General features: G+C 41.4%; 1 protein-coding gene across 1 annotated transcript; it reads right to left on the reverse strand.

The window, feature by feature from the left end:
• carm1 (coactivator-associated arginine methyltransferase 1) lies at positions 1–24,152 on the reverse strand. The gene is made up of 16 exons (XM_046070528.1): positions 23,922–24,152; positions 17,406–17,531; positions 15,889–15,995; positions 14,504–14,608; positions 13,572–13,682; positions 13,266–13,443; positions 12,901–12,991; positions 9,117–9,198; positions 8,851–8,936; positions 8,650–8,739; positions 8,400–8,537; positions 6,890–6,979; positions 6,659–6,771; positions 4,643–4,720; positions 3,557–3,625; positions 1–3,415 (listed from the first exon to the last, which is right to left on the reverse strand). Exons 1-16 carry the CDS (start codon positions 24,061–24,063, stop codon positions 3,276–3,278), a joined length of 1,746 nt encoding a protein of 581 aa, XP_045926484.1. The 5' UTR covers positions 24,064–24,152; the 3' UTR covers positions 1–3,275.
• Between the last annotated feature and the right edge of the window lie 1,120 nt (positions 24,153–25,272).

Genomic DNA, 25,272 nt, shown 5'->3' on the forward strand with positions numbered 1-25,272 from the left:
TTCCAGGATGGTTTTGGAACATCTCCACCACATTTAATTTGCGCTCTTTTTTTTCATCGTTTGTTGTTTTTTTGTGAAAGAAAAAACAAAATAAAGATAACAAAAAGGTTAATCCTACAAAGAGACATTTTTCTTAGCTCTCTTAAAACTTGCTAACTCATAAATTCCAAATAAACAGAGTCCAACAGAGGTGACACTGGAAGCAATGCATACATGTGTCAGTCTTTCTCTCCTTGACTGATAAAAGGGGACAAGGGCGTCAGGTGTGTTGCAGGCATGATATGTGTTGGAGGTCATACATAGTGAACAGACGAGGAGGGAGGTGGCCCTGTCTCCCACGCCTCGACATTAAAGTCTCTTTGTGACAGTCTCTCAGTCTCAATGGAGGTTGGGGTGAGAAGCAGGGAAAGAAAGCAAAGATGTAAACTAGAACGCCGCCAATCCACCGCAGCTTTTCTTATTCCAGCAGCCTGCTGGCTGCCACCTGGGTCATTGGTCCTTAGTGGTGCGTTCTCCAAATGTTCCTCGTCCAACTGTGCTGAAGCAATCTGGTTCAACAAATGACTGGCTGGGAAAGAGCTGCTGCAATGTCCTCTCAGCTAAAAACTGGGTACAGTGTGAAGAGAACAGACAATGGGAGCAGCAGGTGGTGTGTTTTAGGTTTACAGGACTAGCTTTAACAATGTTTTTGGCAGACTGTCCCATTGGTCACCTTCCGTGTCAACAACACACCAAAATCATCCACTAGTGCCTAATACATTGGTATCTCAGGTGACTGCCTTACCCATAAGGCCTATGTATGCTTTAAAGTTCTTGTCCGGCCATCTGTCAATTTTCTTTTTAACTTTCTCAAACTAATCCCACAGGCATGCCCACTCAAAACAGCAATTTGCTAACTGTACGAAGGTGTGAAAGCAGGGTTTGAATTTCTATCTATATTCTCTATATATTTACACAACTACTACGGTCACTTTTTATGTGTAAAACTAAGGGGCAACACCAAGAATGCTTTTAAGGAGAGGCTGAAAGTGTTGTGCAATTCATCACGTTGGGACTGCAAAGACAGATCAGGTGGGCAGCAGGATACAGCCACAAGGAGGTCGTGACAAGCGTGGCTTTTTAGAACAGCTATAAACACTTTCCCCTTAAGATGTGATGTCATAGGACCTAGCTGAAGCAGAATATAGTAAATGTTACATAATATACCTTCCAACAACTCATTTTACTAATTGGTTGGGAAGAGAAGATTAAAAAAAAAGACTTTTTGCTCACTTTGGATGGTGCTCCAAACTGGCAACCCCACCACGAGGACAGGACTTCAGAGATGCTAACAGCACACAACACCCAGCTGTCTTATTTTTTACATATGTGTTTAAGACAGCTTTAGAGTAGTTGGGAGGTGTATATTTTAAACTTTAGACAGGGTTGCAGTTTTTCCCTGCTTATAGCTGTTAAGCTTAGCTAAACACATCATGGGCAAGATGTACAAGCATATTGCACTAATCAATACTGTCAGATTAACAAGGGATCAAATGACTGTGTAATGTGAAAGGCGTCAGTTGTAGTGATGAACCCACAGAATTACTACCCAACACTGCAGTTCCCCTCAGCTCTATGTAGCTTTTTTGCATCTTTCAGTTCATTGTTTTGGTATTAGCGCCCCCCAGATGGACTGTTTTGGTTCCCTTTCAGTGCTTTCATCAACCACGTGTCCAGCAGAAGCAAGCAGCTGTTTTCAGTGAAAACGATCTGATAAACCCACTGTCCGCCATCTGCCTAGCACCAAACAGTAGATAGAAACAGTTAGCAACTAGCTGGGGAACACAGAGGAGCGTTTAGCAGCTGAAGCGCCAGATATTTCTTCCTCAGGAGTTGGAGTCCAAAACAGAGCTCAAAGGAGAGTGAATGTTGAACATTAGTTTGTCTGGTGATCAGAGTATTGCTCGATAGAGGTACAGATAGAGTAGTAACTGTTTGATGGATCACCTTATAAAGTTGTTATGGTGAGCGTGCTAGCAGTGCTGTGTTCACGGCGTGTTCTCCTGCCCCATTGTGGTCAAAAACATCAACTTATGCAGCTTTAAAAATACAGTATAAAGATCAGATCAGTTTGTTTACACAGCCTATCACCATGTGATACCATGAGGCTAACTTATTTGATGTGACGTATGCTAACATGCTAGCATGGAGCCCACTTCTAGTCAATGCAGTGAAGTATTAGCAAAGAGGACTGGAACATACGACCGCAGCACACACACAGTTCATTACAGTGCCTATTTATCTCATTTCTAAGCATGGAAGGTGACCAGCAAGCCATGCCCAAAACTTGAGGTTTAGGTGAATCTTAGTGGAATGCACCAACAACACTGCCTTTAAATAGAACTACACATTGGGTAATGAGTAGAACTCAGAGGGTCAGTTTGTCCAGGTCACAAAAAAAGCATATCTTCCACATACTCCTTAGGGTGTCTAGGCATGCAGATGGCTTCAGCTTTCTGATATAACTGCCTCTGCCTAAAACCAAAATGATCTGCAAAAGCAGAGTGACAAGTGGCAACCGGGGAAAATATGTTGTTTTGGTGGTTTGAAGGAACAGTTTTGTCTGGCATGAGTCAGTCTCTTGAGAGAAGTGGAGAGGGGCTTTGAAGACTGGATCAGATATGAAAAGCCGAGACGGCAGCCCAGGGATGACTGGTGATGATGAATAGTGTCCTACTGTACAAATGAGAAGCTTCAGTCTGATAAAGAGGTGTGGAGAATTGTAGGAAGGGACTGATGCTGGTATCTGGCAGCGACTTGAGTCTTAGAGAAGGAAGCGTTTGAAGAAACACTTTGGGGTCATGACACATTTAAAAAAAAAAAAAAAAAAAAAAACAGCCCATAGAAGAGGAGAGGAGGGATTGAAATACATGTTGAGGGAGGAGGGTCGAAACCCAGGAAAGGGGTAGATGATAACTGTAGTGCATCTCAGCTATGCACGTGTTCCACTCCCAATGGATCAAAGAGGGGGTCTGTTAGCAAGACAAGAGTCTGGACGGATACGAGGGCGTTCGACCGTTCATATAGTGATGGACTGAACAAAGTAGACTGAGGATGACGAACAAGAGGGGGAGTGCCACACAGCACTGGTTTTGGTATATTGGTTTTGGCTGCGGTTGGTGGGTCAGTCAGGGTTTGAAGGGTGGGAGTGGACTTTGGGGCTCCACTGGAAGGGGTTGGGGGATCTCATCATGCAGGGGCGGGGAGGACGAAGAGGTCGTTGCAAGGTCTTCGTCTTAACTGCCGTAATGCATGGTGTTGCTGGGGATGACCATTGGCGAGGCCATGGAGATGGCAGCGCCCCCCATGGTGAACTGGTTGGTGACGGGATAGTAAGTACCACTGCTGCTGGGGCCTGACTGGCCCGTAGTGGCTCCTAGAAGGAAGAACAAAGCATTACATTCAACATTCCCACTGAAGATGCTTGTGTGGTAAATTTCTGTTCAGCAAGACAAACTGATTTCATTGCTTGTGTTTCTGTACAGTGGTGTTTTTATAAAGTGATAGGTGGACAAACCCTGGACAATTCCTGTGCTCATAATGGAGCCCATCCTGGAGTGGGTGTGGTTTACAATTCCTGTGTTCACTGTGACCAATTAGAGAGGAAAGCACAGTTAATATGTGCAGCACTACAACAGACTGTAGCCTGTTGCTTCCCATTTGTAGCTACAAAACACAAGATATGTGCCATAAGAGTCCCTCGCACCACAGACACAATCATCAGCCAACAGTAGTGCAACCTGTAACTGTCCTTCAACCAATCAGCTGACAGAGACTCTGTCTAAAACACAAAAGACTGTTTTTTCTTATGAACACGTAGCTGTGCTCGTTGCTTAAAATTTGCAGACATTTGAAAGAACTGGAATAGTTAAAGTGTCAATTTTAAGTGTAAGCACTGAGGGGAGGATCAGATAAAAATAAAGCCCTGAATCGAGGTGAAGTGTCACTTGAGGTGTAGGTGATAAACTGAGTGGGAGGTTTCAGTAGTCAGTACTGACAGAAAGGAGCAGTTGAAGTGAAGTGCTGGCTGAAGTGTAAGCACTAAAAGTGGTAGGAATACATTGTGTATGAACAATGGGAGAAGTAGTGTTGTTGTTCAGGGGTGAAGACATGAAAGGCTTTGAAGTTTCATGTGTAGAACATTTTAATTATAAAATCATGAACAGAGCCATTCCACTGCACATGTAAAAAGCCATGTTGCACATAGTCTCTATAGGTTTTTGTATATCACCACTCACCAAAGCAAACGTATGTGTTGAAACTACTTAGCAATAAAGCTGTTTCTGATTTTCACATACTAATCTGATACTAAACGTTAAGTTAGAGGTTTGGGTAAAAAGCTCTCTTCTCCTAAAACTCACAGTCCCACAGAATATGTTGTTTCTGCTTTGTGGTGAGAAAAATATTTGGCCAAGCAATCATGTCACTGTTCTCAGTGTCATACAGTGCTCATTAGAGATCAAAACATGAACATCTGAGTTCAAACATAAATAGTTTTCATGCATGTCTCCAAATTCATGCTGCACTGCAGACGTTCTTCTGTCTGTTCCCCACTACATTAGGTTCCATGAGATGCTGAGAAGTCAGGAGGAGTGATTCGTACCCAGGGGAATGAGGTTGTTGTGAGACACTGACGGGCCACTGCCAATGACTGTACTGAGGTCATAAGCTGCAGGCATCCCTGGAGGGGAGAGACAGAAAACAAACTAATCAACATTTATTGCATTTTCAACTTTCTCATAATGTACAGCTCTCCTCAACGTAGGGCCTGGTGACACCATGTGACAGCATTAGCATCATCATCATCATCATCAGGAGGCTCCACACAAAAAAAATAAATCTGCATTTTACTCACCAACCCATTATGACAGATGGCAATATACAGAAAACAAGGAAGAAGTAGGTGGCCCCAACGTGTTCTTCAGTTTTGGGCATTTGTAAAATGTTCTTCAAACTGTATAAATTTATTCAATGCATACTTTGATTTCTCTAATTGTTAGTTAATGTGGTTGAGGGGAGAGTGAATCCTGTTATTCAAGTCTTTCAAAAGGCCATCTAAAAATTTCCAGACTTGTCGGTAGATTTTTCAGATCATATTTAACATTGAACCATAACAATGGTTTTAAGGTCTATATCTGAAAGTGTAGTTACTCCGTTAAAACACAAGTGTGAGTGTCCACCAAAGAGTAGTTGTAGTACAGCTGCCTGTGGCTCAAATGTCAGCTGAATTGTAAGATTTGTGTGAATGCGTTGAATTAAAACAAAAAGATTTCCAGAGTTTATGATAGAAGTAGCTAGCAAGTGAGGCATCTCACTTTCTTCTCATCTGTTCAGAGTTGCACATGCACAGTACAGATCGGGCAGGATGCAGCAACAGTGGCATAAGATCCTAAAAACACGTAGGAGCTGTAGGGCTACAAGCAGGTGGAATCCTATGACCGCTGTGGCGCATATCATGACCCGTTTCAGAAAAACACCACCACCAAAACGTTTCCTCAGTTGGAAACCAGTCTAGTATTTGTATCCAAGTCCAAACACAACTTTGAAAGCCATAAAGAACATCCAATACACCCATCTTTCAAAATTCTCAATACTCATTCTTCAGTCGGTCTCTAACAGTGTATGAGGCAAAATAGGCCAACTGGTCAAAAGATCGCAATGATGATATGAAAACAATTGAATAGCCAATTTATTGCAGTGCTTTTCTTAAACTAGCGCGGCCAGATGCATTATTGGGCTTCACCTTACCGGAACTCTGACACAGTGCTGGCAAACTTTAAGCCCTCTAAACCCCAAGACCCTACACAGGTTCATGTCATGGGAAGCTCCAGGTTACGTGCTATTAAGTTCCCGTAGTGGACAGAGCTTTTTGACTTATAAGAATATGCTCTTAATAATAAATACTTTCAGTTAATCAATGAATCAATATTCTCAGATCAGTTGTAGTAGTTCTGGCCCACACATGGACATAAATCTGACAGGAATCAAGATGTTGGTCAGTATGATAAACACACAGCTCGCAGCTTTTGGAGAGCCGTTTTCCCCTCTCTGTGGAGAGAACACTCGTGGACACAGACTGTAGGCCATCTTGTGCTGGTGACATCATTTGGAGCCACAGTCATGCCCTGCCCATTCACCCAGCCGACTCAATCGCAAGCAGGGCTCCTTTTTATAGCATCAAGTAACTAATTAAAACCAAACTCAGAGAAATCAACACTTGAACAAACATTAACATGGTGTGAATTAAGTAAAATGGTAGAAACCATCTTTGGATCTTGGTTTGTTTGGCCCCCATCCGCTGACATGGAGGGGGCGGGGTTTATGACCTGTACTGCAGCCAGCCACCAGGGGACAATCCAGGTGTTTTGGCTTCTCCTTTGGGGAGCTGTCATGTTGTCTATCTTTAGTTACAGTCTAAGGTGACCACCCATCTCCAGTTCAAGTTACACTATGTATCTCTAAGGTCAATGGACCAGGTCTGTTGTCTTCATTTTCTGTTTCTGATACTGAAACATAACACTACTGAAAATCCCTGACAGATGGAAAACCTGAAGCTGGGTGCCCCGTGTAAACACATGGAGGATGTGTTTCATCTACCAGTGTTTATGTGTGTGTTCACCTGATACAGCCATCCCCTGATTCATGCTGTAGGCCGAACCCGTGTTCCACATGTTCTCGGATGGGGAGGTGTAGTGTGAGCCAGGAGGGGGGTTTGGGGTGGAGCCTGTGTACCTAATGAATACATACACACACACAAATTAGAGACAGAGAGACAGTGCTCCCCACCTCAACCGTTAAATGGTGCCAGCCGGATCCAGGTGTGTTAACTGGGGTCAAGACACCAACTCACCTGAAAAAGGGGTTCTTCAAGTCCAGGAGATTGCTGGACTTTGATCCTGTCTGATCCACCTGGGCAACAATACTGATGTCGTAGCTTTGTCTGTTGGGAAGCAGAACAGATGTGTATTAACTGACAAATTATTACTGTATTAATTGACAAAAATGTATGATTATATTAACATTATTACTAATGTGATGTTTTGCATTAATAATATTTTAAAAACCCTTTTTTTTGTAATTGCTGTTTCCATGCAGGTGAGAGCCTGTAGCTTTATCAGCAAAACGCTGACTTGGTGATACTGTGTGGTGGCCCAGGGCCTTATTTTGGGAAATAACGCTTATTTGTTAAATACAAAGCTACAGCTAGCAGCCGGTGTGCTTAGCTTTGCACAAAGACTGGAAACAGGGAAACCGCTATCTTGGCTCTGTCCAAAGTTAACACAATCCACCAACCACCACAGCTCATTAATTAACATGTTTTGTACAGGTACTTTTAAAACATGTTGGCTGAACAATTAATTAAAATCTTATCGAAATATGGTCTACTGCAATTTCCAAATCGTAGGATGTGCATTACTTGATAAATGCAAAATGTTTGTCAAAATATAATTTTACATTAAATATTGTCATGCTGCAGAGATGTCCTGGCCCACACATCATATTCTACAGACTTAAGAAAACGTGTTTGTTTGGTACAGGTCCCTGCAAAAAAAAATCCCACCACTATCATTTAAATATGTTTTTCTATGAAAATGAGAATAATTATGTAAAAATTGTAATTCCCTCCAATATCGCAAATCATAATGCAATTGCAGTATCAGTCAAAATAATTGACTGATCTTTTTTAAAAGTTGTTCAGTCCTCTGTGTAAAAACTAAGCATTCCTGAGTGTACTGTAATATTACATTGTAGTAAATAAATATGCGAGGAGCCCTGTTGGTTCATAATCTCATCTTTCCACTTCTCATGTAACGATACACCCCATGAGAGAAGTTTTTGATTTGATCACATTTTTATGAAGCTGGAAGATTGATGAGTCTTGTGAAACTAGTACAATCACTTGACTTTCTCCCTTGTGGTTACCATGGATACAAATGAAGAGATAGAGACTTTGAACGTCCTTTAACTTGTCAGCAGCTTTGGTAAATTGTCGAAGTGCCATGATCTTTGATGTAACTGCTATTCACTTTTGGACAACATGTCGTAGTGCGACCTCGTGTTGCATAATGACAATAAATTACCTTGAACCTTAAATTGCTTTGTTGTTTACTCTGTTGCACAAATTTATTAATTTTATTCCCTTGTTTCACAGTTTTAAGTTCCATTTTTATTTTTGTTTTGTCTTTAACGCTTCTTGGTTTCTAGCTCCCTACCAGTTGCAAGTTTACTATTTCAAGAGCAACTCTACTCAGTCTGACTTTTGAAACGGATGCTCTCTGCCTCCAGTTTCAAGGGGAATAATTTGAAGACCACAATATGAAACCACTGAAAGGACAGGGTGTACCAACATGCCATCATACCTCTTGTTGGCCACCAGCAGCGCAGTGCCGGACAGCGTATCCCCAGCCTTGGTGAAGAGGGGAGACTGCAGCAGACAGCGCACCTGGTACCAGTGGGTGAGAGGCTCTGTGGGTGCTGTGGACAGCCAAACTGTCATCCTGCAGAGAGGGCGCAAGAGCAGTGCTGGTGTAAGGCCAAGACAAGTGTGTTGGACTAATGAAAAAGCATTTATTCAGATAACATGCGTCTATCAGTGACTGGCCGACTTACACTGATCCCATAAACGCTACGTCAAACCAGAAAGCCAGGCCATGCACCAGGCCTGAGTGCATCATGTGGAACTTAAAGGGAATCTCTATCCTGGGACCCAAAGAAACAGCAGGGAAAGAAACATATTAATGAAACTGGGTATGACACATACATTTAAAATATATATTTACAGAATACACACACACACACACACACACACACCTGTAAAGATCCTCTTCTTTGGTCTCCAGGAAGTTGACTGTGTGTTTAACCGACTTGGCCATCAGAATACGGATATCAAATGTGTCCTGTGGAGGAAGATCGGAGCTCATGTGTGTTTGTTAACCTGAGAATAATATTCCAGACCACACGCAGGGGGTCCCTGACCCTCTAAGACCCCAATACCACACTCATTTTGCTTGGACATTTGCTGTGTGCATACAACACTAACAAGTGTAAAAATCTTTCTGTGTGTGTGGATAACGTACCACAATTGGCTGACGGAAATACTCGTCAACTGCTGCCCCCCGCAGGGCAGAGAGGTCTACACCGTGGAAGGAGGGCTGGTACCTGAGGGCCGAAGATGAAAATCACATTTTAATTTTTAATTGATCCCACGTCAATAATTACAAGAGTGCAACCATATTTTCGACACAATCTGAAAATGTTTCAACCAACTAAACCTTTCCTTAAAACAAAATCCTCTTAAAAAAATGATCTACTGCTCCTGCAATGAATGTAACTTACTGAGTGGAACATCGATCTAGACATGTGGCAGCATCATATTTTCATGCAACGATTGTTGTGGCCAAAAATTTAATTTCCTGAAATACTACTTAGAGCTCAAATATAGCAAAACCATGTTACAGCATATTTACTTTGTATGAAACCCTTCACACACTGAACCATGTAATGTAACTTTGTTGAACTCTGCAAAAGCATGAACATGAAATACACTAAACATCATAACACAATAAAAACAAACAGGTTGGTTGTTAAACGTTTAGGACATGTAATGATTAATGTTTCCATACCCGCTTTGACTTCTTTTGGGTATTACTGTGTTATGGTACAGCTTTGGCTGGGGCAGTTTGTCATCCCCAATAAATATACGGTTTGCGGGTGCATACCCACCGCCAGTGTGGACATGAAGACTAACTGCAGTTGGTCAGTTTGTACTAGGCGTTAGAAGGGGGGCATTCCATATTCAATCAATCTCCCTGTGGTTGTGTACCGTTACTCACACTGCCGTGTTTTATTCTTTTGGGATGCATTTCAAGCTTTTATCTCTAGTGACATGGATTCTGAGCATATTAAAAGTTAGGTCGCTAAGTTTCTAAAAAAAGGACCCTGTCATGGTTCTTTAACTCTTTTACATAAGCAGATTTTGTTGATTCTGCTTATTAGGGCTTTAGAAACTGAAAAGATACCAAAAAAGCTGAGGTAAGGGGCACTGTTGTGGGGGCTTACTGTATCTGCAAAGTTTTTGGAGGTAGGTCAGGCTTCAGTGGCTCCAACAGTGTCAGAGCTCTTTGTCAGGACTTTGTCATTTGAGCAGTATATGCAGCTAGAGAAGGAAAAAGCAAAATGGAGAAGGAAAGACTACAATTTGAGCATGAGAGAACGATGGTTGATAGAATTGGGAAGGGAGAGAGTAAAAGTAGGACAATAACTGAAACTATTTCACTGACATGATAAATATGCTGTGCCAGCATCCAGTAAAGAGTCGATGCGGTTCTTGGGGTTAGTGGAGTATTACCCCAGTATTTGCAGCAACTTTTTCCACTGTGGTGGCTCATTTGACGAACCTCTTTTTGTCTGGTCCCCCCACTGTAATGCTGCTTAACTTGTGTAAAAAAAAATATATATATATATATAGTATGTTCTGCTCCTGTCCTTGCAGCTCCTGATTTTGAGAAACATTTTAGGATACAGGTGGATTCAAGTGAAATTGCTGGGGCTGAACTAGGGGTGGGAACCTAGCATAATTTCTTTCTATACAGGATCATCTGAATAATTACTAAGCATTACATTTGGGCATTAAAATCCAAGAGAAACATCTCCTAATTAGCTTAAAAGGACTGGTTTGCATCCCTAATTTACTTCATTAACCTCAGCTCCATGGTCCTCCATTTCTTTAATAACCAGTTGCCAGAATCCTCTGAAAACGGAAATATAATTAGCAAGATGTACAGTATGTGTTCAACACAGAGCTGTACACCAGTTTAGTCTAAGCTTCTACCTGATGTTCTCAACCCTGGGCAAGTAGGTAAGTTAGTAATGACATACAGCTGAGCTAATTAATATTACTTTGTTACTAATTTAACTAATGTTACAGAACAGCCAAAAACGTGCTGTACAAGGATGATGTTAGCTATCACTAACTGCATTCATGTTTCCAGCAGTTGGGAAAACTACAGACTTTTAACGGAGACACAGTGACCTACACTCCACATTTACTGCCAGGCTGAAACTTACTGCTAATATTTTTCTCTGCTAACTTTCACCGTCGTGTCCTGCCACTCGCTCTCTCCCAGTCCCTCGGCCTCACGCACAGGATACACAGAGAGCTGCTAAGCGTTGAATGTCACCATTCTCGCACAGTGTGCGCGAGTTAAAATCATCACTTGCGCACTGATATTAATGATTGTGTGACATTTTAGTAGGGTGGTCATTCATTCCACAGCGGAGGTGTGACGAATACAGGGGGAACACTGGTCTCTTTGTTATGTGCACGCCACGATCCGGGCGCTGCACCTCCTCGAGTTCAACCTTTTGCGTTCCGTCAACATTACTTTATCAATTAACATTTAAATAATCGATTTTTTGAATGAGTAAGTACACAGCTAAAGTCATCCAGATTCATTCACCAATTACACATTGATCAAAAGTTGGTGGCAGTTACATGCAAAGAAGAGCAGCAATGTGCCAACAAAGGCAGCGAAGAATGTTTAAAATGCTTTTAAAAAAAATCAGCATTCCTAATGTTTAATGAAGACGGAAACAACAGGTTTTGGTGAATGATGAATTAATATACTTGGATCTTGAGGCACAGTGTTTTCTTAGTCAAGTAAAATGGGCGCTCTGTCTCAAATTAAAGTTACAAATTACTTCAGTAGGTCAACTAGCTAATTTTAGCATAATGTCCTGTTGTGGCTGCTCTGCCTCTGGTTGACCAGGAGAGATGAGCACCCGTGAGGCTCATCAAAATCAAACTGCTAATGAAGGTAATAGAAATGGTCGGGAGAGAGGAGAACCAGCATGCAGGCACACCTCTAAGTGCCTACTTTGAGCATGAAAACACCAACTGCTTGTTATACTACAGAACCAGTCGGTCAACCAAAGACACGCAGACAAACCAGTCTGAAATGTAACCGAGGACGCTCTGCTTTCACTTTGTGTTTGCTGTGTCTCCAAGAAGTAGCTACAAGATACCAAATGAAGAGTGTGAGTTTGTTAATGGTGACTGGTCAAGTAAATGTGTCGTCGCATCATAATAAAGATGACTGCAACAATCAAAACAAAGGTAACCACAATCTTCCTGCTGCATGTGTGCCGGATCAGACACCAACACCTTTTTAAGAACAGTACAGAACGGCTGTTGGGACAAACAAAGATGTGTGGGTGTGTTAGCACTTGGGGTGAGAATGCCTTGCCTCAGAGGGAGCTGGAGTCAGTGATTGGAACAAAAAGGTTCTCATAGCGGGGTGCGGGAACCCCCGGGAGGTCCCTGAGGGGGTTCCAGGGGGTCCTCAGCAAAAATGGGAATCATTTATTTTGGTTATAATTCCATCCATGTAACAAAATGACAGAATGCATGCTTACTTTGGTCATGAGTTTCATACACTTTCTGTAATAAAACATTTAAAAGCAAAACTCCTATCAGATGGGGGACCCTGAACCAAATCTTATCAAATGGGGGTGCATGGTCTCATGTGTGCCACTTTAGGCTTCCTAGATGTGAAAAAGTAAAAAATTCCCAAACCGCAGCTTGTGCTCATTTATACAAGGGAGGAACAAAACGGTTCGGGACGGATACACGTTCAATCACATCCATAGTACCATCCAAGAAAAAAACTCACTCGTTGAAGACACCCTTGATTTGACTCAGACTGCTGAAGCATCATGTTACCTCCAGCTTAAGTTCCTTCACTGGAGAGGGGACTGATAGGAGGCCATCGGTATAAACTATGAAACTTGTTTCGGGTGTTAGGCCACTAAACCATGGCCCCTCTATTCCCACCCTCCCTCACAGCCTCTCTCCCTACTCACCAGAAGTTGGCCTTGGTGAACTGCTCCATGTAGAGCTGCTCGTCTGTGAATGGGGCCAGGTGGACGTCACCAATAGTTGGGAACATTTTACCTGAAACACACAGGAGAGCCGGTCAAAAGTAAGATTAACGTAAAGGCAGAATCAAACCATTAACATTAACACATGGCCTCATATATATTTGACTATCCTCACTGTGGCCTCATTGTGTTAAGTGAAATCTGAGATCAACTGTAAACAGATGGCAAGAGTGCAAAAGTTGTTTCTGCTGCTACTTTACTGTGCCCTTTAGCGGTCTTTTACCCTCCACTCTACCATCACACATATTTCCCCATATGCCCTTCTTCTGTGCCCCAAACCTCCTCACCATTGGGTTTGAGGAACTTTTTGGCATGCAGGTAGCTCTCCAGCATGCGCTCATTGAATAACATGTAGCCCATGGGCTCCGAGATGATGATGTCGACTTGCTCAGGCAGCGTCACCTCCTCTACCTTCCCCGGGATGACGACCACACGCTCCCCTAAACGGTTGCTGTTCACCAGCACCTGTAACGCAGAGCACACCTTTACTACAGCCGGAAATCCTGCTTGGGATTGGTCAGAATGAGGACCCCAATCAACAAAGCCATTCAAAACATAAATTCATATTAGCGTTGATCTGTGTGTGTGTGGACCTCGGCGTGCTGTGCCATGGTGCTGGCCTCCACAGCATAGACCTTCCTGGCTCCAGCTTGGGCTGCAAAGAAAGAGAGGATCCCCGAGCCACAACCGACATCCAGCACCACCTGGAGGAAAGAAGACACCGTCACCCACAGCAACAATTACAGGTATGCATCAATCACATGAACTTTGGATCAATGATTTAGAAGAAACTGAAGCAAATGGAGTGATAATGAAATCACTCAATCAATAATTAAATACACCAAAACATGAGCCTTTTCCTCAACTCTCTGTTGGCAAAAATGCAGTTTAAAATAATAACAGGGGCAGATTAACCACCAAAATGTGTTATTGTTAAATTGTTAAAATTAATATTGTGGTAACAATATATTCTAACATGCTGGCATTACGCAACAACAGGCATGGCAGAAAGCGAAAGTAACACTGCTACCGGCTCCACAGAGAAAGAGTTCCAGAAAGGGGAACAACTTCAACAGTGTGGAAGTGGCTGGTTAAAAGATTGGGATTAGGGTTTTTATTTTAGGTTTGGACTTTTAAAAAAAAGACAATACTTACAGAATGAGGCCTAACCAATATGTTTGGCAAACACTGCTATCTTGAATAACATTGGCTGGGTACAAACATATCCAAATCCAATAAAGATCTCTGATAGTATCCAGGTGGTATGAAATGCTCCTTGACCTTGGAGGTAACTCGATTAACACTCTAGGTAGTAAGTTACATAGCTGGACATGCTATCTAGGGTTGGACAATAATTGTTCAAGGGAGGGGTTTGGTGACTGTTCAACTGCACTAATTAGAATTTGTTTTAGTTGGTCTTTAACGTTAGTTAATGTAGGTCATATTCTGGTCTTGTTTCTAATTGAAAAGAACAAAAAAAACAGATCAGCTGTTAGCTCTTTAACAAGCTGTTTTAAAAGGTTACCTTATCCTTAAAGTCAGTGTGGTTCTGGAGAATAGCCCGTTGGTAAGTTCCTGTCCGAACGTAGTCCTGCATCATGTTCTGTTGCTGGGAGAGGTAGCCATAAAACTGCAGAGAATAACAATAAAATACAAAATTCAATACATTGATGAATTTATTTACATGAAGTCTGTGTCATGCAAGCAGACTCTGTAAGGAAAAACAAATATATCTGGATATTTCAATAAGTAAAATATAAGACATTGCAATAGTCATCCTGTTTTGCTGTCAGAAATTATTTCATTGTGATGTTCAAGTTTTCAGTTAATAATTTTTATTACTAAAAGAAAAAAAAACAGATCTCAGGAGATATCCTCCAAGCCTCTGATTGGACGGGACAGTCTGTTCTCTGAACCTCCATCACTGTCTGATTTGGATCTGCCACCAAAAAGGACAGAAGCAGACTACAACAGACAGTCAGGACTGCAGAAAAGATCATCGGTCCAACCTGCCCTCCAGTCAGGACATTTCCTGAGTCAGGAAACTCTAATCAGCCACCCATTTACTGGTTACCACTTATTTATTCACCATTCTCTATTTCAGTGCTGTTCATACTGTTATATTGTCATATTGTATATACATCCTTTGCACTCTGCTCACTGCACTATTTGTCAATATGTCTACATTGTTTTTGTTCATAGTGTGTAAATTTGTGTTGTCTACACTGTAGCCTGTGTCTGATTATGATTCAGTGTTTGACTGACAGCTGGGCAAGCTTGGGCACAGACACACAATGTAAGCAAACCTTTTCTGAGAACTAGCTGGAGAGACCAACATTTCTGGTACAGGTTGTACCAGCTTTTTCATTGTGTTATGGCTAACTAGCTAATTAGCCATCTTGCATGCGACATGATGTTAGCAGGGGGCACTCTTTCTCTGTGACTGGTAGCTTTTTTAGCAATTCAGGGTCCAGGACAAGACGTGTCCAGGTTTGTGGGAAAAGGAGACACTGGCTAGACAATGCTGATGTGTGTTGTGCTTAAAGTCTGAGGCTCTTCTTGTGTGGCATGGCAGCGTGTTGTCTGACAGCAGCATCATCAGCACTGGCTTTATGCAAATAGTTCAAAACAAACACTTTCAGTTAACTGACTGGCTGTATGCAAAGAAATTCTCTGTTTAGACAGAGGACTGTCACATGCCTCCTGGCATGCACACAAATGGAATGTCTTTATGAGACCAACTTAAAATATGAGAACAATGAAGTGTCATTTACAGAGCAGAACTGTATGCTGTGCCAGAAATTAAAGTTTCAAGTCTACTGTATATTCACCATCTTTTATGAAGTTGGGGTGGTGTATGTGTGTGTGTGTGTGTGTGTGTGTGTGTTTGTGCGTGCGTGCTCCTCTCACCTGGAAGTACTGAACAGCAGAGGACTCCTCTGTTCTTTCACTAAAGACTGAGCGCTCACTGAGATGCCCACGACTGTTCTTCAGGACGTTATAAAAGGACTGAAAGTCTGAAGCAGAACATAAACACACAAACATGAACAATTATAGGTCATACTTTATACTAAGGATGCACCAAGCCGATCCTGATATCAGCTATCAGCCTGATACTGACTCAAAGCCCATGTTGCCTTACACATAAAACACGGAGTGTCAGTGTCTTCCCCACAGTGCATTAAGTTAGAATGTCATAACGAGGAATACAGTTTATTCATTTCACACTGGTATCAGATCGGTACTCGGCATTGGCCCGTACCATAAAGCTTAGTTATTGGTATCGTGACTGAAAAAGTTGGCTTGGTGCATCCCTGTATTGGACCCTACATTAAACAAAAGACAGCAACACATACACAGTGCAATCAGAAAGTATTACGACAGTTATGTTGAATGTTGAACCTTTAAGGGAAAAGATTACTATAGAAAGCCAGCCTTCAGCAGTTGGTGATTCATGTAGAAGACATGGAAATGAAGAAATAGCTTTGTCCTTGTATTGCAGTGCATAGCTAGTTATTCCTAGTGCTATAAGTATGAATAAGTAAGACTAGACTCATGTCAACATAATGCTTAGCTTTACACACTTGGGACAAGCAAGGCAGGGTTTATATTTCTAGTTTATCATGAACGGGGCTTGTTTAATGTAACTAATGTAGATAATTAATGGTATTCTCCTTGGCCTTGAAAGTAATACTGACCTGTTGCTGTAGCTAGAGAGCTACTTAGCTGGGCGTGCTAACATTTGCAAATAAACAGCTGGATCTATTCCTTACACACTTTGCTCTGTGAGCGCTCAGTGGGTTGGGAGGATAAAAAATGAGAAACCAGCATCCAAACACATTCTATAGGGAGTATCTCTGTTACTACAGCCACACATACACAGCTTCACATGTAGAAAAGTTTTAAGCTCCACAGGCCCGCACAGTGTGGTTACAGTTGCTAAACTGTGATTGGACAATTACTGTTCAGGGGAGGGGCTCAGCAAACCTTCAGTATATTCATCGGGATAAAAGGGTGTTTGTGTATGCTAGTGTGGGATGAGACTCATTACGCCTGCTGCACACTCCACGGAAAGTGTACCAAGTGTGTGGGAAGCCCAGGCTCACTGCTTACATAACAAACTTTGGTACGTCGGCTCACTCGGAGGTTAAAAACAAAGCCACATGTGATGCTGGAGCGGGGGTATTTAAAAATGGCCACTGAGCAACGCAGGCATACAATACCTAAACTCTAAATCACCACATTAATGAGACATTATCCTAATGTTTGGTTCCATAGGAATCACTTCTTCATTGGGAGTTGCACATTTAGCAACTTGTTTCCAGCAGACATTACAGTCACACAACTATTTTTGGCTCACACATGGGATGTGTGTGTGTTACCTTCATACAGCATGAAACAGTCTTATGGTGTGGGGGTGTTTGTACCTGCAGGTGAGGAGAACTGTAGCAGGACGCTGTTGCAGCCCAGTGTGATGATGAATGACTGCTTCCCCACGCGGCTGCACTCTGTCTCCCTGGAAACTGAACACTTGAACACACTCGCCTCCTCTCCTGAAAAGAAAGGGATGGGACAGAGAGAGTTAGGACAACATGGGACATACTTTCTTACAGTCACCGGAATTTCTATTAAAAAAATTAAATTAATTTAAAAAATGATTGTGCAAATGCTGCTTGAACTTTAATTTTTACTGGATAAATATGATGAGGGTCCTCTGGAGATCACACCATTTAATACAAAGTAATACAAAGTCCTGAAGACAAGCTGTAAATGGCCAAGTTTGAACAAAACAGAACTACCGATTAGAAAAAGTGCATTTTTAGTTTTAAAAATGTGTTTCAACATTTCATATGACAGCCAAAGAGACGGTTTTCTTGCTACAAGTCACACGTTTGGCTTGAGATAAAAATTTCAGACTCTACACAACACTGAATACATCGCAGCCTCTATCTTCCTCCACCGGACACGCACACTAGAGAGCTGTAGTATGAAGTTCGGTCTCGTTTTAAGAGCTTGAAAAATGGTGTAGGTGAGGTGCTGATGATCAGTGTTGCTGTCTAACCAGTTTTAGGGCTGCACGATTAATATAATCGCATTAGTTATGTGCAATTAAATAACTGCAAAAAGTGTACAACTTAAGCAGAAAAGGTGTGCTGTATGTGAGAGACTCTCCTCTCAGTTTGCACTGCAGTCTGCTCATTATCTCTCCCCACACCGTAACCTCCCCGCCCCTAATCGTTCAAAACATATCCGGACTCGCCACCGGAGCACCGGGAGAAATGCCGGTGGTTACATTAACGTTACGTGTTGTCGACAGCAAAAAAACGGTAAGACAGAAGAAAACAGGGATAAGATAAAGAAGGTCTGGCTTTGGATCGTTGGCCAGTTAACCTTAGCTGTACTGCTGCCTTTTGTTTTTCAACTTTTCATAAAGCCAATGTCACTCACTTCTCGTCAACTGACCAATCACAGCCTGGATGGGGCGGGACATTAGAAAAAGTTTGATGTGCTGCAGTAAATCATTAAATGTTGAACAATGTGATTAACAAGTTAATACTTTGGATTAACAAATTAGAGAATGAAACAGCGGTAACTGGATTTAATATTCACCTAGTGGTAAAATAGTATACTATTACATGAAATTATAATGAATATAGTAATTAATATATTAACATTATACTAATAGTATACTGTTAACTGAACATTATACTCTTTATTTAATGTTATAATATACTAATAGACTCATTTACACTAGTTCCTCCTCCAGGTTGTGGATAGAGGCTCTGCAGTGGACTCATGTAGATTTAGATCCAGTGTGCCAGTATTAGCTCCTTTTAGCCGTCTCCTCCTGAGAGCAACACACACCCCTTGTTCTGTTTTACTAAAGTTATTGTAATAAATAGTTTAACTTTGTTCAAGTTGAGAAAAACACATTTCAAAGTGTCAGTATTTTGTCCCATAAAATGTACAAAAGTTAGTCCGTCCCTCAGAACTACAATATAGGACTGGAAAAGCAGTATAATAGGTCTCCTTTATTAATGTAAAGAACGCAAAAAAAACATATCCCTCAACTTTGCAGATTTTCAACCATCTGTCTATTTATTTGCCGTAGTCAGTAATATCTATCTTGCACACAGGCAAGATACACAGCATCAAAGACCAATTTCAGCCCTGAAGCCTCTGGTTATCCACTAGGATATAAAACAAACATCATTATGTAAATCATGTTGTCATATTGCTTATTACTAATGTAATAAAAGTTGGATTTAGCGCCATCGGCACAGGAATCTGATGTGGGCTACTTTTACTTTGCCAGAATGTCTCACAATGACATATACCGGTTCAGTCAGTTTGCAAACCGGTTTAAGCTCATACAACAGACCACAAACTAAAAACTGACAACACTACTCCCAGGTTCCTTAAAAAAGCATGCCAAAAGAATTTTATATTATATTATATATATATATATATATATATATATATATGATTTTTTTTTAACACAACATTTATTTTGCTTAATAAAGATGGCCTAGATAACAAAGGAGTTAGTAAGGTGACTCCATGTTTCCTGCAGACTTGCTTTCCTTCCTGTGGCAGGTCACTGACAGATTACAGTGTGATGTAAAGCAGCCAGCGACATGAAAGCATGCAACTCCCTCGCAATAAAAGAATGATAAAGCAGAATGCTTGAGGGTTTAGTGTGATGGGATTTTTCACTCTTTGGAAGTTGGTTTCCTAACTGTGCAAGAATGAACGATGACTGTGTGTTGAGAGCAGCAGAAGGAACAACTAGTACAAACTTAAAAACATCAATGTTATTATTGCCCGTGCAAACACTTCTCCAGGCTGGAAAAACATCCTGGTCGTGCAGCAGGCCCAGTACAGACTCAAAGCAGCCTGTGCTAATCCAGCACATATTAAGGGATTAAGAGCAGCACTTCATGTTTGCATCTTCTGGAAAAGACGCCAGCCACACCTCACTTCTGCTACCAGCCACTTGCACTGTTGACCAGGTGACAGACACTTGGTGACAATGTGACAAAACATGTTTATCAATACAAATACAGATGATCCAGGATTGCATGCATTTATTTCTACTTTGGGTAAATGATGTTCATGTTCCCCAAACACATATCTAACAAATTTCCCTTCAGGGATCAATAAAGAATTTTTGATTCTGTGTTTCTGATCTAAGGTCATCAAACACGAGACGGCACACTCCAGCTGAGGAACATTTTCCCTCGTCACCATTACCTGATGGTGATGTAAAACATTGAAATTATAAAATTATGAATTGCATGATTATTAAAACATGACGTACATTTCCCATAATGCAATAAATATTTTATTTTTGTCAGTTAGAGACTCCCTGCCTGTAAAATGCCTACATCTTTTGAACGCCTGCCCTCCAGTTTGTCACACAGCCCAATCCCACAACACAAACCTCTATCAGAGCCAAGGAAGACATTAAACAACTGCTTCCAAACGCTCAGTACAACTGACATTGTGTGTGTAAAAATCAGTGGACATGCCTATTAATGACTACGCAGGATATTTTCTCTTTCTTGTTCTGATAAAAGTACCTCTATTAAATAAAATCAGAGAAGGCCAAAGTTCTACACACAAAATGCTGACATTTCCCTCTTCCTCTGCTTGCTTCTGCAATTCAGTGAGAGAAATGAGCCTTCTGTCCTGACAATATTTTGAACCTTGACTAAATGAGTTAGCGCAGCTGTCATGTTTGAATAGGATCAACTTCACTTTTTTTTCCCCCACTAAGCCGTTTCCTTGTTACTGCTTTTCTTGCGGTCTCAATCACACCGACTCTCACAGCTCATCTGTCACACAGATAGGCATACGCCACTATTGGTTCTGCTGCTCTACATCATCAATAAACATGTACGAGATTGAATGGGGTGGCTACATGCTAGCCTGCTGCTGACAGCTTAGCATTAGACTGAATAAGCAGCTGTAGACTTCAGGACCTGAACATGACAGGGTGGAAAAAGCAGAAGCTGCTGATTTTCCAAACTTCGTAGTGGGTTTTTTTTGTCATGGTACCCCTTCCTGCCCACTCATACATCATGGACACACACTTTTCAACTATAAATGACACGAGAGATATGTTTTAAGAATTTATTTTTACAACCTGACAAAACAAATAAAAGTGATGTAAAAGATCGTATGAACCAATATCAATGTTGAGCGAAATAATACAGGATCAGCAGTTGTAGGCTACAGTTGTGTTGATTAATAATAAAATAAAACAAATAAAATAAACAATGAATGAAAAGCAAGTATGCTATTAAGTTAAATATATGTTTTTCTTTTTGTTAAGTCAGATTTGCTCATCTTGAACTGTGTTTCTCTAAGTTCTATTGACAAATCTTTCCGCTGCTTGCTCTGGCTGCCTGCGTTTGTGACTGCTGTGAATCTGGAAAACATAACTGCTGTAAAGTGTGTAATGTTACTCTAATGATGGCAAATATGAGCAGTCATGTTTAATGCAGACACATTGAAAGAGTTTTTAGAGTGGTGATTTCACCGTTTATTTATTTCTCGTCTCAAAACATAAAAACGTAACCTTTAAAATGTACAAAAAATTTAAAAATGAATAAATCTTTCGGCAACCTCGGCCCATGTTGGGGGACTGTGGATTAGAACCCACTGTGAGTTCATGCACAACCTTAAAGTCCTTCACAGTACAGAGGGAAGTCTTGACAGAATCGGTTAATTAAACTTGGTTAAATATTAGCAAAATTCCCTGCACCGGTTAACATCACGTTCAGTAGACGTGTGGGAATTTCCCAATTCTAGGATGCATCACTATGCCGACGTGGAAGATTCTGTATCGATGCAGTGACAAAACATATTAGCAATTTGCAGCCTAGAAAATTACAGCCTACTAATATTGATCGTTGGTTTTTCCGGTTCCAGGTAATCATTGTGTTGCAACATCACTGTCTTGCATTTAACTGTGGGCAAATATTAGGCTAATGTTATTTTTAAAGGTTGGGAGATAAGGCGGAGATATGTGTAAAATCTGCCTCATCAAAATGTAATATATTGGTAATATAACAAATTTGAGGAACCCCGTTAGCCATTTTCATCCTGAGCTAACGTCTGCAATCCTGACACAGAGTGAGCCCAGCTCATCAGCCAAGAACTAAGGCGCTGTAAAATCTGAGAAAGTTTTTTGTGCTAAGGTGTCATGCAGATACAGGTATTGAAGAGACGCAGCTTTTTATGTTACAGACTGTTGTAGTCTGAATGTTGAAAGCACTTTCTAAATTAAAATGAGTTCAGATTTATCTGACTGTATCAAAGATCAAAGATCCACACCTCTTAACATTCAGTCAGTCTCCACGCCTCCTCCATCAAAATGTGACTTTACCTTGGTATAAAAAAGTCGATGGCAAAAATTCTGACAGCCTGTGCTTGGCAAACCTTCTACCTGACCTGTAAACAGACTTTGATGTATAATGTCAGTTCACCTTATTGCTGTTGCTTTATATTCTAGAGGTTTTCAAAGACAGGACTTCAATTACAGCTGAGGCAACAAAATACAAAACTGACTGGATAGATTAATCAGTTTATATTAAGCACAGAGGAAATTATATTATTAGGTTGTTCGTTTACATTTTAGCAACCACTCCGATACATGAGAATATCTTCTCACTCACCTAAAAGGGCAGACCATTCATCTTCATAGCGATATCATTTTCAGTGGCACAGCAGAAGATCTTTTCAGACAACCCTATCCAAATCTTTAACATACACACTTTGTAATGTACATGTAATTATTCCTGGCTACTTAACACAATATTTGCTACCCACCTTTTACATATATTTTTTTCCTTTTTGAATCATATTACTTTTATTTTTAAGGGCCTAAATTAAAGTGCACCTTTTAATGTGTGCTGCAAGAGATGTGTTGATGCAGAGTTGCTCAAAGTACTACAGTACACGTCCGTGTGCTTTTCTATAACGTGAGGATCACAGATCACAGCAGAGGAGGCCTGCGCAGCTGCTCCTTTTCAGCGGGACATCCCATTGAATAAGAAAAGCTGCGGAGGAGCGGGGCGGCTCGCTCGGACGCTGCCGCCACACAACAAGGAAGTCGGGGGGGGGGGGACCCGGCTATTGTTCCAATGAGAACAAAGATGAATGCATAAGTAATGAGGGCCCGGTCTCGCTACGCAACCCAAAACGCAAAGAGTGCTTTTCCCTTTAAAAAGTAAAATATTTATAAGTGTATGTGTTTACCGCTTTCTTACAGAACGGGATGTTGGCTAAATGCAGCCGCCCGGACAGCAGAGCACTGTGGCGGGGCAGCACTCACGAGTGATGCCCTCTGCTCCGAAACAACCCAGACACGCCAACGTTAATACACAAGCTAAACATAAAAATAACATTACCTGTGTCTCTTTGGGACAAACCGGAGAGGTTCATTTACAAAAGAAATGGGCATATTTATATGAGAAAATAACAGTTAGCGATAAACATCAAGGGCAAAAGACGTTAGAGGCGAGCAGGTCTGCTGCACGTTAGCGCATCATTGCTGAGACCGGGCTAGTGGCATTGTTTAACTAGCATTTAACTACACACTACTTAGCTGCCCTTGCTTATTGGTGCGACTAACTAACGTTAAGCTACGTTGCATGTGTTGCGTTGTATTTTTGTCGAGCTCTCCGAGGCGGTGAACTTGTGGAGCCAGAGTTTAACAAGCATCAAAAGCCCCATCGGACGACGAAAAAACTGGACTTTTAAGGGCTCCCTCGTGATACCCAGGGGGAGGCGACGTGGTCTCTCAAGACGGATTAGCTTCTTGGTGGCTAATGCTACCAGATTAGCTGTATAAGCATTAGCACTGCATAGCATTAGCACTGGCAGTTAAGGCAGGCCGAACATCCGAGGAGCAGCTACAGAAAAGGTCAACTCACCATTGGAGAGATTGATGAGGGCAGCATCTTGTGTGCTTTTGACTTCTAACCGCAGGGGCTGCTGCTCTGAGTGTCGCTGTATGTCTCCATTCGCGTCTCCGATGGAGAGGAGCCGCACGCCGGGGAACACCGACACCGCCATCTTCGATCTGGAAGTAGAGACAGGTCGGTGGCGCTCACATCCAACCACGCACTGCTCTCTGCTGGAGGTAGACTGGGCATCTACATGATAAAGCGCCCAACAGCGCCACCGGGCGTTTGAAGGAGGGTATTGTGTAAACACGTTCGTCAATCGCATACGTCATGACTTCATCTAACCCATGAGCGCAAAGATTTTATTAAACAGAACAGTTTGCAGGTTTGATAACATGGCATTGTAAAACATTTACTGGTTATTATGTACATTCAGATAATATAGGGATCAAGGTTTTCAGTTAAGACAAAATATCTCATTGCTTACTCTCGATCTCGATCCATTGTTTCTACTCGTGTCCACTTTTCAGATCGTCATTGTAAGACAAAAGTAGCATGGCCACAGTAATTGCATATTGATGCTCTATTCCACTTCAAAGTACATCAACACCCTAATTACACTTTGTCAACGTGTCATGCAAAGCTTAAAGTATGCTGCAATGTAATGTATGTATGTGACATCACATAATGGCATCTAGGACAACTGAGCACTGACAGGTCTTGAAATTCCAAGTAAACATGTTTTGTTATACTTATTTTACCAGACAGTAAGAAACACATTATTTTAACATAATTCCTCTGCGGTATGCTTTGAAACAGTTTTCCATCAGTTAAGTTTGGTATAGTTAATACTTAAACATTATTAAAACATTACTGTATTATAGTTAATACAGAAACAGCTTCATCGACAGATGACAAAAACAAACACATGGTAACCTTTAATGGTTTAACAGTGCACATAAGGTGAGAGGTTTTTGAACTGTACAAACGGGGCCATGTGTGCACACTGTGAGCAACAAGATCAGTAGTTACTTATCATCTTACAACAGCTTGTCAGGTTTACATTCTTCCTCTTTTCCCAACCAAAGGTTCCTTTTGTTTTATAAATTATGTTTGCCTAGCGAGAACAAAATGATTGATTCCAGACATCTAAAGGCTCTAATGACAGAAATCAATATCTCAAAACAGCTGTTAAATAGTCCTTTTGAATTTTGTTAGGTACTGCCAATGCAGTTGGTGGGGGTCTGTCTGGTGTAAATGACCCAGTTTTGGTTTTTGCTCATGGCACCGATGTACATAATATACACTGGAAAAAATTCTGCACATTTTTGAGTGGCCTTTTATTGTGGCCAGCCTACGGCACGCCTGTGCAATAGGT

Source organism: Micropterus dolomieu, linkage group LG02, assembly GCF_021292245.1.
Source record: "Micropterus dolomieu isolate WLL.071019.BEF.003 ecotype Adirondacks linkage group LG02, ASM2129224v1, whole genome shotgun sequence".
Classification (NCBI taxonomy): domain Eukaryota; kingdom Metazoa; phylum Chordata; class Actinopteri; order Centrarchiformes; family Centrarchidae; genus Micropterus; species Micropterus dolomieu.

Excerpts from the sequence above, each read along its gene's own strand:
- carm1 (XM_046070528.1), bottom strand. The coding sequence starts at position 24,063 with ATGGCGGTGTCGGTGTTCCCCGGCGTGCGGCTCCTCTCCATCGGAGAC. Across the intron at positions 14,609-15,888 it reads CTGCTGTTCAGTACTTCCAG|TTTTATGGCTACCTCTCCCA; the intron begins GTGAGAGGAGCA and ends TATTCTCTGCAG. Across the intron at positions 3,626-4,642 it reads CAACAACCTCATTCCCCTGG|TGAACACAGGAATTGTAAAC; the intron begins GTACGAATCACT and ends AATTGGTCACAG.